Source organism: Garra rufa, chromosome 21 (genome assembly GCF_049309525.1).
Source record: "Garra rufa chromosome 21, GarRuf1.0, whole genome shotgun sequence".
Classification (NCBI taxonomy): Eukaryota; Metazoa; Chordata; class Actinopteri; order Cypriniformes; family Cyprinidae; genus Garra; species Garra rufa.
The window spans coordinates 28,542,873-28,559,765 of NC_133381.1; the positions used below are offsets into that span (position 1 = coordinate 28,542,873).

Genomic DNA, 16,893 nt, shown 5'->3' on the forward strand with positions numbered 1-16,893 from the left:
GTCTGGTGGGCTTGCTCTGGTCCTGGAGCTGGCTGCTGATGGGGTACTTGTCTTCGTTTTGTTAATAAATGGTGCTCAACCTCATCCTCTTCTTCAAAGTCACTGTCAGACTATGAATTTTTTTTAGAAATGTGATCCTCATATTCTGAAACCTCTTCCTCGACATCATCATCAGAAGCTCCTCTCTCTTCCAAAATCAATTGCAAGGCCCTCGCAGCAGATAATCTTTTGGCCATCTTGATCAGTTGTGATAAGGAACCACACTGGCAAAGTCTTATTTATAGTATTATGCCCCTAATTTGCAGGCGGGACAGGGTATGAGAAAATAAAGCTTGGTTCCCGCAAGACAGAGGATAAAATGTGTGGGAATGTAAGAGCAGACAGTGTTGATAGTTGAATTTTCAACAATTTTGCAACTTTGTGCGGGAGCAGGGGGGGGGGGGGGGGAAGAAAACAGCATCACCAGAAAGGATGAAGACAGAGTGTAGGAACACTGGACCTTCACTTTCACCACTTTTATTAGACCTGGGTCCAGTGGCCCCGAACACCTTGTATGTAATGTAAATGCGTGGGGAGAGGTACAGTATGCGGTCATTGAAAATTTGTTCGGATTTATGTTCTTCACAGAAAATAAGCCAAAGCCAATGAATTTCAGGTTGAAAAAAATAATTAATTGTTTAATTTTTCTTTTGAAAAAAACTGAAAACGGGTCTCACAGACCCGAACACCATACAAGGGATATATATAAAAATATCATGCAAACCACATGAAATAAAAGCGCCTTTTAAAATGGACTTGTGGACATTTTACTTGATCATGAGAGTTGTTGAATCAGTTAAAACCATAGCTGACTTGCAGTTTATGAATTTGTGCTAAACATTACTGGTTGTCTTTCCCCTATAGATAGTCGACTTTTTAAATGTGTCAGATGAGCCGGTGCTTGGCTATACACCCCCATCATCTGTGTCCACCCTCCACCTGCATCTATGGAGCTGCTCCCTGGACTACAGGTGATACATTTAGCCAGATTCTAGCATAATCTTTACTGATACATCTATCCAATATTTAAAGAGAAAAATGGTGCCTTCCAAAAGCAGTATGGTCACTGGATTAATTTAATTGCATTTCATTTAAGTGGCATGTGCACACAAATGAAGCTCAGAATTAAAAAAAAAAAAATCCAAATTCTTTTTGTCCAATATTTGAGTAATATATTTGTTTTTGCTTAGAATGGAACAAACATAGATGTAAACGGTGTTTGTGATGTCTTAGTATTCAATCCTCAATCTTTTCACAATGTGTTTGTGATTTTCTTTTGAAAGATAATTTGGATCTACGTAGGGATGCACGATATGATAGCCGATAATTAAGTCCTTCTTGTGGCCGATACCGATACGTTCCTATTTTTATGATAAGTTTGTGCACCCAGGAGAATACAAAATCTGAGATAAACTAATGAAATGTATATTACTGTATATATCTGGGTCTAACAATCATAGCAAACATCAGTCCTGACTCTTCAAAAATGTTTTTATTTTTTGTGTAAGGCACCACAATTCTAAATAAATAAAATGCTTTGACACTTGTCAACCTGGAAAAAATGAAAAGTGCATCATGGAGTAACGTCAGATGTCCAAATGTCTGTTAAAGCTTCTTATTGATCATATTATGAATGTGTGCAGCAACCAAATCATACAAGGCGGGGAATAAAACATCAGAATCGAGATAAAAACATCAACTTTTCAGAATGCCGCAAGCCCAACGCAGGTCATATGATATGAACCAACCAATCAGCTTCACCCGTTCCCTTAATAACATTGAAAGCACTGCCAAGGTGGAGAAACAGCTTATCATAGCTGTACAGGAATAACCATTTTTAAATAAATTTAATAACAGAGCTACTGCAAGCGATTTTTAATGCTGAAAATCCATTTATCCTTTGCTGAAACTTCCGCATCTTTATGGAGAGCGCAGGTCATGGTTGCTTAGCAACGGCAGACGCCACAGCAGAGCAGGCTACAGAGCGGTTTGGAAAGAAAGAGAAAGCGGCGCGTCTAGCGTTTTCCACGCGTTTTTAGGCGCGACATGTGAACGGCCCCTAAAACAGATTCACCGCGATGACGACCTCTGAAGTGAGATTTGTTGTGTTAAAACTTGACGGCTTTTTACCTCCTCTCAGAATCCTTGCTAAACATGTGTTGCAAATAGCAATAGCATCGTCCTCCTCTGCCACCGCGAAAAACTTCCAGACCAGTGTCGTGAGAAATTGAGTCCGCCCCGGAATCGGGTCTCCTTTAGGATCCTGGTGGTAATGCCTGCTCAATGTTTTATATTTTTATAAAAACCAACATGCATATAATACATCTATTACAATGATGTAATTATACTATAAAAAGTAATTTAATAACGTATAAATTTGTAATTATCCACAATAATTTCTTTATGTAAAAAACGTATTTAAATGCTATATAGCACTATAACGTCTGATAAATAATGCACGAGTAAATCAATTTTTAAGTGGTTTTATTTGTCAATGTATATTCAGAAAACAAGAATAATTCACTATTAATGTAAAACGCTGTTCTATTATGTTTTAAAAACATAATTCTACTATGCAATTTAAAAGACATTAATGGTCATTATAACGCATTTCTAACTATATAAAATATAACGTGATTTTGCAGGAATTGTAATCAGGCACTAAAAATAATACCCATTAGTAGTCAATTGAACCAATAAGATCACTCTGGGTCCTAATGGAGACCCGATTCCGGGTGGGAACTGGATTTCTCATGACACCGAATAAGACGATGATGACGACACAGATGATGATGTATTACACGCGACAAAGTCCGAGAGTCACTACAGTTTACAGCTGCAGTCACTTGCACTCAGAAAGCAGATGAATCTCAGATAAACCAGACTGATTGATTGATTTACCAGCAAGAGTACTTTATCGGATCGGATTTCATTTATTTATCGGAGCAATAAAAATGACATGATCTATACCCAGATCGGTCGATAATTTATCTGTCCGATAAATATCGTGCATCCCTGGATCTAAGCCATAGTTTTCTCTTTATAGACCTTTGTATTTACCTGTGAGATCTCTGTTGACTGTGGAAACCTTCAGCATCTCTAGCAGTGTGTCTTTAGATCATTCTTCCTCCAGTCTGAGGTAAAAACTTAAATTGAATCAGTTCTAGACATTTTTCTTTCTGTAATTGAACATTTCCTAGTTGCTTTTCTCATACTTTCTTCCCTTACAGAATAATTTTAGATGAAGCTGCATTGTTTCTGTCTGACAAGATCAATGCTGTGTCTGTTAATCTGGCACGAGGTAAGGAGTCATACACGTAATTGCGGTTTCAGAATATGTGTATGAAGGAAGCTGGTTTCATTTCTTATTCTTGTGTCTTCAGACTATGTCCAGGTGGTTGATATGGGGACTCTGGAACTGAGGATCACAGCAGTCAAACCAGGACCAGATGGCAAAATGGTATGCAAGTCCTCTGTTAAAACAAAAAAGGTTGTCTGCTGTCTTGACACAGAATGTCCTAATGTCTTCATTTTGTGCCATTTATGTCTCTTTAGACAGAGCCAAGGTTTGAGCTGCGTTGCTCAAGTGATGTTATTCACATTCGCACTTGTTCAGACTCCTGTGCTGCTCTCATGAACCTTATTCAGTACATAGCAAGCTATGGAGATCTACTGCCCCCTTCTGGACTGGAGGCCAAACGCAGAAGCACTAAACAAAGGGTGAAGGTCAGTTTAATAAAAAAATAAATAAATTCTGTTTCTTAATAATGTTGACAATGAGAGATACAATTATGCTTAATATTTAAAGTCAAACTATCAAAGTAATTGTTATCAGAGAACCTTGTCAGATGTTTAATAGTTGTGTTGCTATTAGCATATTTTGAAGCTGTTGTTTGTGGGTAAGTCATAATGAGGATGTTTCATGTTTGCAGACTGAAGCAGTGAGTCGCCCACCAGCTCAGGCACCTTTGCTTCCTGAAGCAGAGCAGCAGATTCTTCAGGATCTGATGAGTGATGCAATGGAAGAGACAGACAGCCTGCAAAGTCATATGTTGCAACAAAATGGTCAGACTCTGTTCTGTTTATTTTGTTTTATTTTATTTTTATATTTTATTTTAGTTACATTTTATTTGTAAAACCACACATTAAACAACATTTGTTTTCCCATTTTACTAATGTAGTACTAGTGTACTTGTGATACAGGATATTAAGTGTTTAAAAAATATATATGGAAGTGCTTTCCATTATAAATCAGAAATTGATTGGTTATTATTTAATATCAAAATGGAACCAGGTAACGAGTTATATTTTTAACACATTCAGTGTTGTTATTGTTCACTAAAACTAAACCTGTTAAAATACTTTTTGTTAATTAAAATAAATTTTAATTAATATATTAATAATAGATAAAAATTAAACGATAATAAATTAAAACCTAATAAGCGGAAGTTCTAAATACATTGCCATTCAAAAGTTTGGGATCAGTAAGATTTTTATTGTTTTCTAATGCTCATCAAGGGTGCATTTTATTTAATCAAAAACATACAAAAAAACAGTAATATAGTGAAATATTATTGCAATTTAAAATAATGTTTTTCTATTTTAATATATTTTAAAATAGAATTTATTTCTATGATCCATAGCTGAATTTTCAGCAGCCATTACTCCAGTCTTCAGTGTCACATGTTCCTTCAGAAATAATTCTAAGATGCTGATTAATTATTAATGTTGGAAACAGTTGTGCTGTTTAATATTTTTTTTTTAGTTCAAAAACAGCATTTTTTTTAATAGAAATCTTTTGTAATATACAATTTTGTTCAAAAGTTCGGTGTAAGTAATTTTTTTTCTTTCTTTTTCTAAAAGAAATGAATACTTTTATTTAGCAAGGGTGTGTTAAATTGGTAAAAAGAAATTGGTAAAGACTTTAATTATTAGAAAATATTTCTATTTTGTATAACTGCTATTCTTTTTAACTTTTTATTCATTAAAGAATCCTGAAGAAAGTAACATAGGTTCCAAGAGAGAAATATATAAATAGGTTTCCAACTTTGATAATAAATCAGCATATTAGAATGATTTCTGAAGAATCATGTGACACTGAAGACTGGAGTAATGAATGCTGAACTTTTTCCCCTGTATTTTTTTTTATCAAATAAATGCAGCCTTCGTGAACATAAAAGACTTCTTTAAAATACATTAAAAATCTTACTGATCCCAAACATTTGAAGGCCAGTGTATATTGAAGTATTAAAATAAATAGAACTGAAATTATAGAAATAGAAATATTTTAAACCAAAAAAAAAATGACAAAAGGACATAACAAAATTAAAATATAAAGATAAAAGTTAAAGCTGCAGTCCGTAACCTTTGGCGCTCCAGCAGTTAATAAACAGAACTGCATGCGTCTTGCAGAAGAACATTGTAGCTGGAGCTACTTTCTCTTCTGTTTATGATGAATCACGCAGCTACTCTTCAGCTGTTCCTACCAAAACCAGTCTGAAATAGTTTGAATTTAAAACCGTGTTGTGTATCGTAGTGATTCAGGATAAGCCAAAAACACTTTTTGGAAAATGGATTCTTAATTGCTCTCTTATTTATATACATTTTGTAAATTTTAAACACACTTTAACTGAAAATATGAACAAATACTGTACTGTAATAGTATGAAATTAATGCTAAAATAACACTTCACAAATCTGAATCTGCCTGTCTTCTGTATAGGCGTCAATGAAGACCATTTGCATGATCATGAGCCGCCCCGTTCTGATCTCTTCCTTTTCCCTGATGAGAGCGGAAACCTGGGACAGGAACCAAGTCCCACTTACCCAACCTTGCACTCCCCGCTTATCTCTCCTCCTGCCCCCTCTTTGCTTCATGACACTGATGACTTCTGCATCCTGGATACTCCAGGCTCTAGGGTACCGGTGAGCTCTTCACTTCATAAATATTTCAAGCAGAAAACCTTTTACACAAGGTGGAAGCATTATAGATGCACTGCTCTTATTCTTTTAAAGCCAGACAATACCTTTGTGTATGGAACTGACTGAATGTCAAGACATTATTCACATTTTTAGATGAACCTAATGAAAGTGTTTTGTCTGTTAGGAAAGGGATGAGGAACCTGTGGTAAAGAAGCTTATCAATGAACCCATCCTTGTGAAGGAAGAACATTTCAGTGTCCCTCTGGAGGGCAGCAGTTCTACTAGGGGTCCTCTTCATTTCCCTGTGCCGGAAATCAGATACATGGTCAAAGAGATCTCTGTAGTGTGGCACCTCTATGGAGGAAAAGACTTTGGCTTTGGCGCATTGTCCTCGTCGCCAGCTCGCAGTCGAGGGTACATATTTAGAGTTGGGCCACTTTTGATTCAAAATCATGTTTCATATAAAAACTGCATGTTATGAGTGTATATTAAGAGAACGTGTTTGTGTGTGTGTAGGTGCACTCCTCACAGCTCTCCATCACAGACTCCTGTAAAACAGGTAAGAAGAGGCTCCCGTGCTGGAGGAGGATGGGGCAGAAACCCTGATGTTCTGATGGAGATTCAACTCAGTAAGGTCAGAGAAACAGTTTAGCATTTTAATCATCAGCCTATACAATATGTGAACCTGGGCAACAAATTGAAAGCTGCATAAATAAGCTTTCCACTGATGGTTTGTTAGGATAGGATATTATTTGGCCGATATACAACTGTTTAAATATCTGGAATCTGATATATTATTCAAAATATATTATTCAAAATATTGAGAAAATCGCCTTTAATGTTGTCCAGAAGAAGTTCTTAGCAAAGCATATTACTAATCAGAAATTAAGTTTTGATATATTTATGGTAGGAAATGTACAAAATATCTTAATGGAACATGATCTTTTCTTTAATATCCTAATGATTTTTTGCGTAAAAGAAAAATGTTTATTTTTGACCCATAAAATGTATTGTTGGCTATTGCTACAAATGTACCTGTGCTACTTAAGACTGGTTTTGTTGTCCATGGTCACATATATTAACTTTGTTCAGTGTTATTTTAGTATTATTTATGTACTACTTCTGTATTAATATTTCTTTATATTATTTATATATTTCTAGTTTAGTTTTAATTACTGTTTAATTTTTTTTTTTGCTTGTGTAATTGCTTTAGTCATTTTAATCATCTGTTTAAATTTTGTTCAGTGTTATTTTTCAATTATTGAGGTAGTGTTGTGGTTTAATTAATATTTTTAATTCGCTTTTTCGTATTTTAGTTTCGATTTCAGTTTGTTTAATTTTTAGTAATGTTATGTGCTTTTGTCTTTTTTCAGTTTTTGTCAGTGTTTGTACCTTCATTCTTTTATTAGTTATTTAATAGTTTTCAGTTTATTTGCAGATAAAATTTCAGTGCTTAAACTTACTTCGGTTAACTGTGACGTCATCAATTCAAAATTTTAATTTAGTTTATGTTTTTCAACTAATGTCTGTACGTTTTATTTTAAGCTTTATTTAAATAACCAAAACTAAATTTTATGTATTCATTTATTTATTTTACTTGAATGATATCAACACTGCCATTTTTGTAAGATTATTCAACAATAAACCATTTAATAATCCAATTCAGTAAACTCAAATACTCTACAATCCTTCTTTTCTTATATTAGGTGCGGTTCCAGCATGAGGTGTATCCTCAGATGCCTCCAGAAGCAGGCGTTTTGACAGAGCAGCCGGTGTCCAGGCAGGTGTTCTCAGTGCAGGATCTGGAGATACGAGACAGGCTGGCCTCTTCCATGATGAACAAGTTCCTCTATCTATACTCCAGTAAAGAGATGCCCAGGAAAGCTCACTCCAACATGGTACGATAAAATACACACAGACAGATAATAATGCAGTACATCATATAATCTACAGGTGTTGTGTATGGTTTCTAAAGAGTCAAATTATGTTTTCTGAAATGTGTTGTCTGTATATATCAGTTGACTGTCAGAGCCCTGCATGTGTGTCCAGAAGCTGGACAGGCACCTCAGGAATGCTGTCTACGTGTGTCACTAATGCCCCTTCGGCTAAACATTGATCAGGTACAGAATAAAAATCATGTTTTTAAAAGATTTTAAAATGACTAAATGCCAGGAGCCCTTCATTTTCATATTTTCATATCTTTTTTTTAATGTACAGGATGCATTGTTCTTCCTGAAGGACTTCTTTACCAGTCTGGCAGCAGAGGTTGAGCTGTTTTCCCCACCAGAGCAGGAAGGTAACACTCAATATGCAAAATACTCTGAGAACCTTAGAAACATTGTTCCAAACTCTGAGTAAGCTGCCTACCTAGTCAACATTATGAGGAGAAGTGCTCAATGATGTCTTACATCCTCGATTTTATTTAGTATGATAAAACGGCGTTTTAAAACAGTTTTACCTCACATAAGCAGGACCGGAAGAAGCGGAAGCGGTCAACTGTGCCATAATAAAAGCTCCGCTGCTTACGAGCCGTGTATCGCGCTCGTCCTTCATTAGCAATCGCTCCAGCAGCCTCGTTTCGCTTCCATGACTTTCAGCCCCACCCTGCTTTATACTATAGTGACCTTAATAAGCCTTTAATACATTTGCTCATCCATGAAATCCATGATTTCTGCCCGAGTCCCAACGGATTGCATCAGCTGTAGGGATGAAGACTACTCCTGTGATTCCACACTCAATCACGACGTCATCAAACTTCTTTGTTTGTTTTGAATATGCGCCCTCTAGTGGTGAAAACGTACATATTGGGCATTTAATTCCAAAATGAATCTGTGTAGAGACAGCAAGACTGCTTACTAGATCTTGCAACGGATATTATTTGCTGAAAGCCGTTTTCTTCTGTGTAACTATTTATTGATCTGTTGTAGCGTTCTGTGTGTCAGTGAAGAAGCCTCCTGTCCCTGAAGTTTCTTGCAATTTTTCCAAGTACAACGGTGCAGCGGGTCAAGAGCCTGCACCCATCATCTCAGTGCCAACACAAAGCCGCTCCAGTCCAAACCTCATCCACACTTGCAGCCAAGACAGCACTGCTGAGACGGACACTGCCTCCAAATCTTTCACTGACCAGCCCATATTCTTCAGGTGTGTAAGAGGAAGTGTGAGAGTATTCAGACAGATCTGTCTACAACAGGGGTGCTCCTGGAGGGCCACTTTCCTCTAGAATTTAGCTACAAAACAGCTGGCTAGAAGTTTTATTGATCCTAAAGACCTTAATTAGCTGGCTCATGTGGGTTTAAATAGGGCTACAATTATACTCTGCTGAATGGTGGCTCTCCAATAGATGAATGCAGATAGTTAAGAATCACCTACAACTGATATACAGCGATCTATATTTTGGGTTACTCCACCCCAAAATGAAAATTTTGTTATTAATCACTTACCCCAATGTTGTTCCAAACCTGTAAAAGTTCATCTTTGGAACACAATTTAAGATATTTTGGATGAAAACTGGGAGCTTTTTGACTGTCCCATTGACTGCCAAGTAAATAGCACTGTCAAGGCCCAGAAAAGTTTAAAAGACGTAGTCAAAATAGTCCAAATCTGCCATCAGTGGTTTAACCATAACTTTCCGAAGCTACGAGAATACTTTTTGTATGCAAAGAAAACAAAAATAATGACTTTATTCAACAATTTGTCTCTTCTGCGTCACCTTTGCACCATTTTGGAGAGTATACCCTGGACGCAAACAGTGTACGCTGTTCTCTGTCAACTGCCTCATGCGGATACACTGTTTTCCTCCGAATCAAAGTGTAAATAAATGTAGAAAACGTATCTGTGTGTTGCAGCTGACAGAGAAGAGTGTCCGCTGTTTGCATCCAGTGGATACTCTCCAAAATGGTGCTACGGTGACGCGGAGGAGACAAATTTTTAAATAAAGTCGTTTTGTTTTCTTTGCGTACAAAAAGTATTCTTGTCACTTCGTGAAGTTATGGTTGAACCACTGATGGCAGATGAACTATTTTGACGACATCTTTCATACTTTTCTGGGCCTTGACAGTGCTATTTACTTGCCAGTCAATGGGACAGTCAAAAAGCTCCTGGTTTTCATCCAAAATATCTCAAATTGTGTTCCGAAGACGAACAAAGCTTTTACGGGTTTGGAACGACATAGTGATTATTGACAAAATTTTAATTTTGGGGTGGAGTAACCCTTTAACATTTTGAATTCTTTAGGTATAAGTTTTGATACAAGTGAAATTAGTAACTTCTAACCAGACTTATGCCGCGATCACACCGAACACGTTTTTGCAGTTGGAGGCGCCTCTTTTGAATGGTTTTCTGTTGGCAGTGAGCGTTCTGCGCGCTGCTTATGCGCCCCGGGCGCCTCGCGTTTTCGTTGCCTGCTGCGCCTCGCGTTTTTGCAGAAGCGCTCTGAGTGCCTGAAGTTGAAAAAAAATCAACTCTGAGCGGAAAAACGCCCAACGTCATTCGCGTTCTTTTCCATTGTCCAATCGAATGAATGGAGAGGCGGGCCTTCTGTTGTGGTGACGAAAGTTTACCGTTGCTTAAAAAGTCCGGAGACTGCAAGAATTAGAGGAGAAACCTTTGGTGTCTATCGTGGGTAACCCGGAGCTGTATTATTTAGGGTTTCTGCTAATATGACAGTTTACTTAACAGCAAAAAACTAAGATTTTAGAGCGCTCGCGCTATAATCCTTTGATTTGACTGACAGGACAGCTGTTTTGGTCGTTGCTTAGCAAAATAAAAAATCCGCAGCACACTGTTCTTTTTTAAAAGTCACCAAAAAAAGGCAGTGCTGTGCGCCTCGCGTTTTTAGAACGAAAAGACGCGTTCGGTGTGATCGCGGCCTTATACAGACTTATACTCATACACATTGTTTTTCAGAGAGTTCCGATTCACTTCAGAGGTGCCAATTCGATTAGATTACCATGGAAAACACATGGCCATGGAGCAGGTGAGCTATCTACAGAATCCAAATGTAAAAAAAAAAAAAACCTTTTTTTTTGGTAAAGATTATAATTAATTTTGAAATTATTCTTTATTAAAATAATCTGATATAAAATACATTTAGCCAACATGTTTTTTTCCCCTCTTGGCTCTGAAAACTAAACTGTACTGTTTGTTGTAATAAGTTGTATTTTAATCTAAATAAAAGGGTGAAGTAATAGAAATGTTACTACAAAACAAGCTTGCAGATTTAATTTGCTTTTGGTAAATGCTCAATAAAAGCATTATAATATGACATGTGGATATAATGTTCATGTTTTATTCCTCAGGGCACATTTGCTGGTATTGTGATTGGACTCACACAGCTGAACTGTTCAGAGCTTAAATTACGGCGCCTGTGTTACAGACAAGGGTAAGACAAATATAGCATTTCAAAAAAGTGTTTACCTCAAATCTATCTAAGCCAATTCATTTATGATTATTATTTTTTTTTCAGATTACTGGGTGTTGACAAACTCTTTTCATATGCCATTAATGAATGGCTGAATGACATAAAGAAGAACCAATTGCCAGGGCTTCTGGGAGGCGTGGGCCCCATTCATTCCCTGGTGCAGCTAGGTTAGCAAAACACATTCTCACACACATTGTTTCATCATCAAGTTCTGTTATAAAGTGCTATTGACCAAATATTGATGTCTCTTGAGAAGTGATGACTTTAGTTAAGCAGTGTTTTACTCTTGCTGCTACAGTTCAGGGTTTTAGGGATCTAGTCTGGCTGCCCATTGAGCAGTACCGTAAGGATGGAAGAATAGTGCGTGGCTTTCAGCGAGGCACAGCTTCCTTCGGAACCTCCACTGCAATGGCAGCTCTGGAGCTCACCAATCGGATGGTGCGAACAATACAGGTAAAATGAGTTCTCTGTGGCAATATAAAGGTAGTTTATAATACTTTTTAGTCTATTTCAATAAGATTTCATCAAGTTTTCATCAACATATGTGAACCTGGACCACAAAACCAGTCTTTAGTAGAACAGGTATATTTGTATATTTGTGAGTCAAAATTATCATTTTTTTCTTTTATGCCTAAAATCATTAAGATATTAGGTAAATATCATGTTCCATGAAGATACTTTGTAAATGTTCTACTGTAAATATATCAAAACTTTTTTTTTAATTAAAAATATGCATTTGCACTTCATTTTGACAACTTTAAAGGTGATTTTCTCACTATTTTGATTTTTTTTGCATCTACAGATTCCAGATTTTAAAATCTAATCTGGATAATATTTCTCTGCCAAATATTGTCATATCATAACAAACCATAAATCAATGGAAAGCCTACTTATTCAGCTTTCAGATGATATAAATATGAATTTCTAAAAAAAGGGACCCTTATGACTGGTTTTGTGGTCCAGGGTCACATATGACAATGCCAAACATAGGCATATTAATTACACTGATCACTTTAAATTATTTTGCTTTACTTATCTGTAAATGGTTTCAAATCTGTTCTGTGGGTTTTGTGCAGGCTGCTGCTGAAACGGCTTACGACATGGTGTCTCCAGTGCCAGATGAGAAAGAATGCAAAAAGATTAAACGGTACTCACATTACTGTCTGGCCCATCAGCCAGTGGACCTCAGAGAGGGGGTGGCCAAAGCATACAGCGTAGTAAAAGAGGTATGATCACATTTACATTTATTCATTTAGCAGACGCTTTTATCCAAAGCGACTTACAATTGGGGAATACAGCAAGTGATTCATCCTAAGGAGGCAGATCGACATAGGAAGTGCTCAAAAATACCATATATCAGGCGTTGTTAGATGAGTACGGGCTAGAAAGGGAAGATCAGGAAAGAGAGGAGAACAAAAGTTTATTTTTTTATTTTATTTTTTTAATTATATGATCACTTTGTGCCATAGTCATAAAATATATTTGGCCTTTATACATTTAATCCTACCAAGGTAATATGAAATTAAATCTGATTTACTTTCTTAATGCACTTTAATTGCACAATTTATCAGCAGTTTCAATAGTACCAGCCTGAAATGCTTCACATTACAGAAATAAAATTTGCTGTAAATGCCGATTTATGTTGGTAGTATACCCAAAATTGAAAATGTTCATTTACTCACCTTTATGTCTTCAAAACACAAAGGTACTTTTAGTGAAACCTGAAAGATTTCTCTCCCTCCAGTGAATGTTTCTTTCACCACATCTCTCAAGTTTCAAAAGGTACATAAAAACATTCTAAAGGTAATCCATGTAAATCCAGGAGTATGATCGCTTTATTTAATTAACAAATTTTGTTTTGTGCTTTTATTCACATACAGACATATGTCAATACACATTCATAGAGCACATTAAATATGGTAAATAAAAGCTCCGAAGTGCTTGATTGATGTGTGAGAACCAATGAGGTTTGTGTATATGTGTTCTAAAAGCCTAAATTAAACCTGGCCATCGTATAAAGCAATGATAAATCATCTTAAATTAAACAGCTTGATTCCGATGGATTACTTTTACAATCTTTCAATGGATAAACAGAAATATCTAAAGTTTCATTTAAAAACATCTTAATTGGTGTTTTAAAGAATTCTTATTGGTTTGGAGCAACATAAGGGTGAGTAAATTATGTCTGAATTTTAATTTGTGGATGATCTAACCCTTTAAGGGTGACTGACAAATAGTATATACTGGTATGTTTACATTTTAAGTCAAAAGTTTACATACACCTTGCAGAATCTGCAAAATGTTAATTATTTTAACAAAATAAGAGGGATCATACAAAATGCATGTTATTTTTTTTAAATTTAGTATTCACCTGATTAAGTTATTTGTCATAAACATTTACTTATATAGTCCACAAGAGAAAATAAAAGTTACTCGATTCAAAATGCACTGGATTCTTAATACTGTATTATTACCTGAATGATCCAAAGCTGTTTTTTTTTTTTTTTTGGTTTAGTGATAGTTGTTCATGAGTTCCTTGTTTGTCCTAAACCGTTAAACTGTCTGCTGTTTTTCAGAAAAATCCCACAAATTCTTTGTTTTTTCAGCATTTTTGTGTATTTGAATGACTGGATGATTTTGAGATCCATCTTTCACACTGGGGACAACTGAGGGACTATTACGGAAGGTTCAAACGCTCACTAATGCTTCAGATAAAGAAACAATGCATTAGGAGCCAGGGGTGTAAACTTTTGAACAGAATGTGTACATTCTTCAGAAGCTACAGAAGATACTTACATGTTCCCCATAAGACAAAATAAGTTAAATGTTTCCTTCTAAAGCATCTGAGCATTTGAACCTTCTGTAATAGTTGCAAATGAGTCCCTGAGTTGTCCTCGTTGTGAAAAGATGGATCTCAAAATCATACAGTCATTGTTGGAAAGGGTTCAAATACACAAAAATGCTGAAAAACCAATGAATACGTGGGACCTAAAGGATTTTTCTGAAGAACAGCAGGCAAAGTGTATGCAAACTTTTGACTTCAACTGTATGTAAATAGTTTCTATGCATTGTGTGTTTGTAGGGCATCACTGACACAGCCCTGACCATTTATGACACTGCGACACGCGAGCATGAACAGAGGGGCATGACAGGCGCTGTGGGCGGAGTCCTGCGACAGCTTCCTCCAGCTGTTGTTAAACCTCTTATCGTTGCCACAGAAGCAACATCCAATGTGTTGGGTGGAATGAGGAACCAGATTCACCCAGATGCACGTCAAGAAGAGTCTCAGAAATGGCGCTTAGGGGAAGAGTGAGCTATGTTCCCTGAAATTTACCCCGGTGGCCTGCATTAGATCAGAATCGATATTCATTCTGGCCTGTCAGCCTAAAATTTGTGTGCTGGCTTTGTTTCATTAATGTTTTAATGCCTGTCAAGATCTGTTTTGCTGCTTATACTTTTGTTTAAAGTCTTGGTGTCTCAGTAGCAGACAACTAGAGACTGTGATAGCAGAAGTCTAATCCCCAAATGAAGTATCAGAGGAAGACTGGAGCTTTTTCTCAGCAGCACTTGTGCTTGACATTTACTGTAACTGGAGTTATCGAGTCTTGTATCTCAGAGCCGCAGAACTGAAGACGCACAGCTCCTGCTGGAGTAGATTTAACTAGTTTTGTCTCTTCTCACCCCACTATCAAACATCCTTGTAGTGCCTTCATGTCATAGTTTAAGAATATCATATGATCATCTGTTTTCTAATTGAGGTGGTGTAGTGTCTTGTGGAAAACATGATTACTGCACCATAGATTTTTCACGTCATTTCATTTTAAACATGTCCATTACATGTAATTCAACATGATGTGACTTTTGCTGGTTATGTCATGATGTCCAGTGTTGGATGCAAGGGAGAATCTCACAAAGAAAAGTCAGGGTCATATTTTATCCTAGAATCAGTAGGAAAAAAATTACATTTTGAATTAAGACAATGAAACCTATTTAAGGACTTGCATTTTTTTTGTGTGTTTTAATACCCCCTCACACACATTCTTAATACTGTCATTTAAGAAAAAAGCTCATTCTCATTGTTATATTGTCAAAAAATTTAAATAATCACATGACAAATGTGGCCATGAAGTGTACTTAAAGAGACAGTTCACCCATTTTGTCATAATTTACTTAAAGAATTTAAAAAATAGTTAAAATAGGTTTCATTTTCTTCATGAAAAATATGTATATTATTTTATTCTTTTTGTATAGGGTGACAGTCATTTCCTGTAAGTTTTTGTGAGATTCAAAAGCTAAACTTGTTAAATACTTAATTTATTGTAAACACTTTCAAAAGGACAAAAAGGGGTCATCTGGTAGCATCATACTTTTTATGTACTACAATAATCATCTCTTAGCTAACCACACTATTAGCTCTTTAAATAAAAGACTGATTTTATTTGCACCGAATCGATTTCTATGGCTTAAGCAGCTCAATGGTGTGTAGTGTTTCTCTTTCCAGATACCGTGTTAGAAACTAAATGTGGAATGTTTTGCGGTTATTATTACCACTTGCACTTTGTACTTAAGTGATCCCAGAAAATTACACCTTTTATCGTTTTTGTTTTCAATTCTATTAGCTGTCTGACAGCATCTGCTTGAGTGACATTCCCTAAGCATCTGCATTTAAGTCTTACAAATGGTACATCTTTTTTTAGCTAGACAAATTCTCTATATAGTTTTCCATGTCAAATGTCTTAGTCGGAGAGAAAATAGGGTTCTTTTTTTGTCTTCATGACATCATTGCTGTTGTGTGAGTAAAAGTTAGTTTGATACTTTGGGAAATTGATAAATAACAGCTTATTTTAGCTTACAGTCCAAACACTTCCTTTTCTCATTTAAATGATGCATTAATATTTATTGTATGTTTTCTTTGAGGTGGTAATAACATTGATTGTACATAGATGTACAGGTCATTTCCCCAATTTATACGAAAGCATGTATTGTCAAGAAAGGGAAATAAATTATTTAATGTCCACCACTTGCCTTTTTGTGCTGTTCATATCTTTGCCTGCCAGAAAATTAGCTAACATTTAACATCTGTATCAATCTCTGAGAACTGACATGTTTTCTGGCATTTTCTACTGTATTGTTTACACCATTATGCCAAAACTGTATGACCCCCCGGTCAAATGTGACCATGAAACATGGTTTCTGTGAATCTGTATGTAATTACATTTTGATCAAGGTGAGTCTGGCCTGGAGATGCTAATTAATGTTTTTTCATTAATGTTCCGCATTAATATTTTGACTGAAATTTGTTTCAGTTCTTTGTTTTTCTTTTAATTTCTCTAGAGAGGCACCACAGCTCAGGATTTAGTTTACTGGGAGTGTTCGTGTAGCGACCCAATGGAGGATTTTTGTCAATTGTGGGTATAGATTTTGTTTTAGGTAAGTGTATAAACACTATTTCTGTTAAGCTAACAAGTTACATTTGTGAGTGAATTAGTTTCAAAGTTGGAAGCTTGAAGAGTT

General features: G+C 36.0%; 1 protein-coding gene across 1 annotated transcript in view; it reads left to right on the top strand.

Annotated features, from left to right (window-relative positions):
* atg2b (autophagy related 2B) overlaps positions 1-16,396 on the top strand; it is a 31,730-nt gene extending 15,334 nt beyond the window's left edge. Inside the window, exons 24-43 of the mRNA XM_073826446.1 lie at positions 315-335; positions 908-1,010; positions 3,086-3,178; positions 3,270-3,340; positions 3,423-3,499; positions 3,595-3,765; positions 3,972-4,104; positions 5,761-5,963; positions 6,145-6,374; positions 6,477-6,594; positions 7,667-7,858; positions 7,979-8,080; positions 8,178-8,256; positions 8,888-9,101; positions 10,866-10,935; positions 11,258-11,340; positions 11,425-11,546; positions 11,678-11,832; positions 12,456-12,605; positions 14,462-16,396. Of these exons, the coding sequence (XP_073682547.1) occupies positions 315-335; positions 908-1,010; positions 3,086-3,178; positions 3,270-3,340; positions 3,423-3,499; positions 3,595-3,765; positions 3,972-4,104; positions 5,761-5,963; positions 6,145-6,374; positions 6,477-6,594; positions 7,667-7,858; positions 7,979-8,080; positions 8,178-8,256; positions 8,888-9,101; positions 10,866-10,935; positions 11,258-11,340; positions 11,425-11,546; positions 11,678-11,832; positions 12,456-12,605; positions 14,462-14,692 (2,618 nt within the window). The 3' untranslated portion in view covers positions 14,693-16,396. The remainder of the gene's footprint in view (positions 1-314; positions 336-907; positions 1,011-3,085; positions 3,179-3,269; positions 3,341-3,422; positions 3,500-3,594; positions 3,766-3,971; positions 4,105-5,760; positions 5,964-6,144; positions 6,375-6,476; positions 6,595-7,666; positions 7,859-7,978; positions 8,081-8,177; positions 8,257-8,887; positions 9,102-10,865; positions 10,936-11,257; positions 11,341-11,424; positions 11,547-11,677; positions 11,833-12,455; positions 12,606-14,461) is intronic.
* The last annotated feature ends 497 nt before the right edge of the window (positions 16,397-16,893 follow it).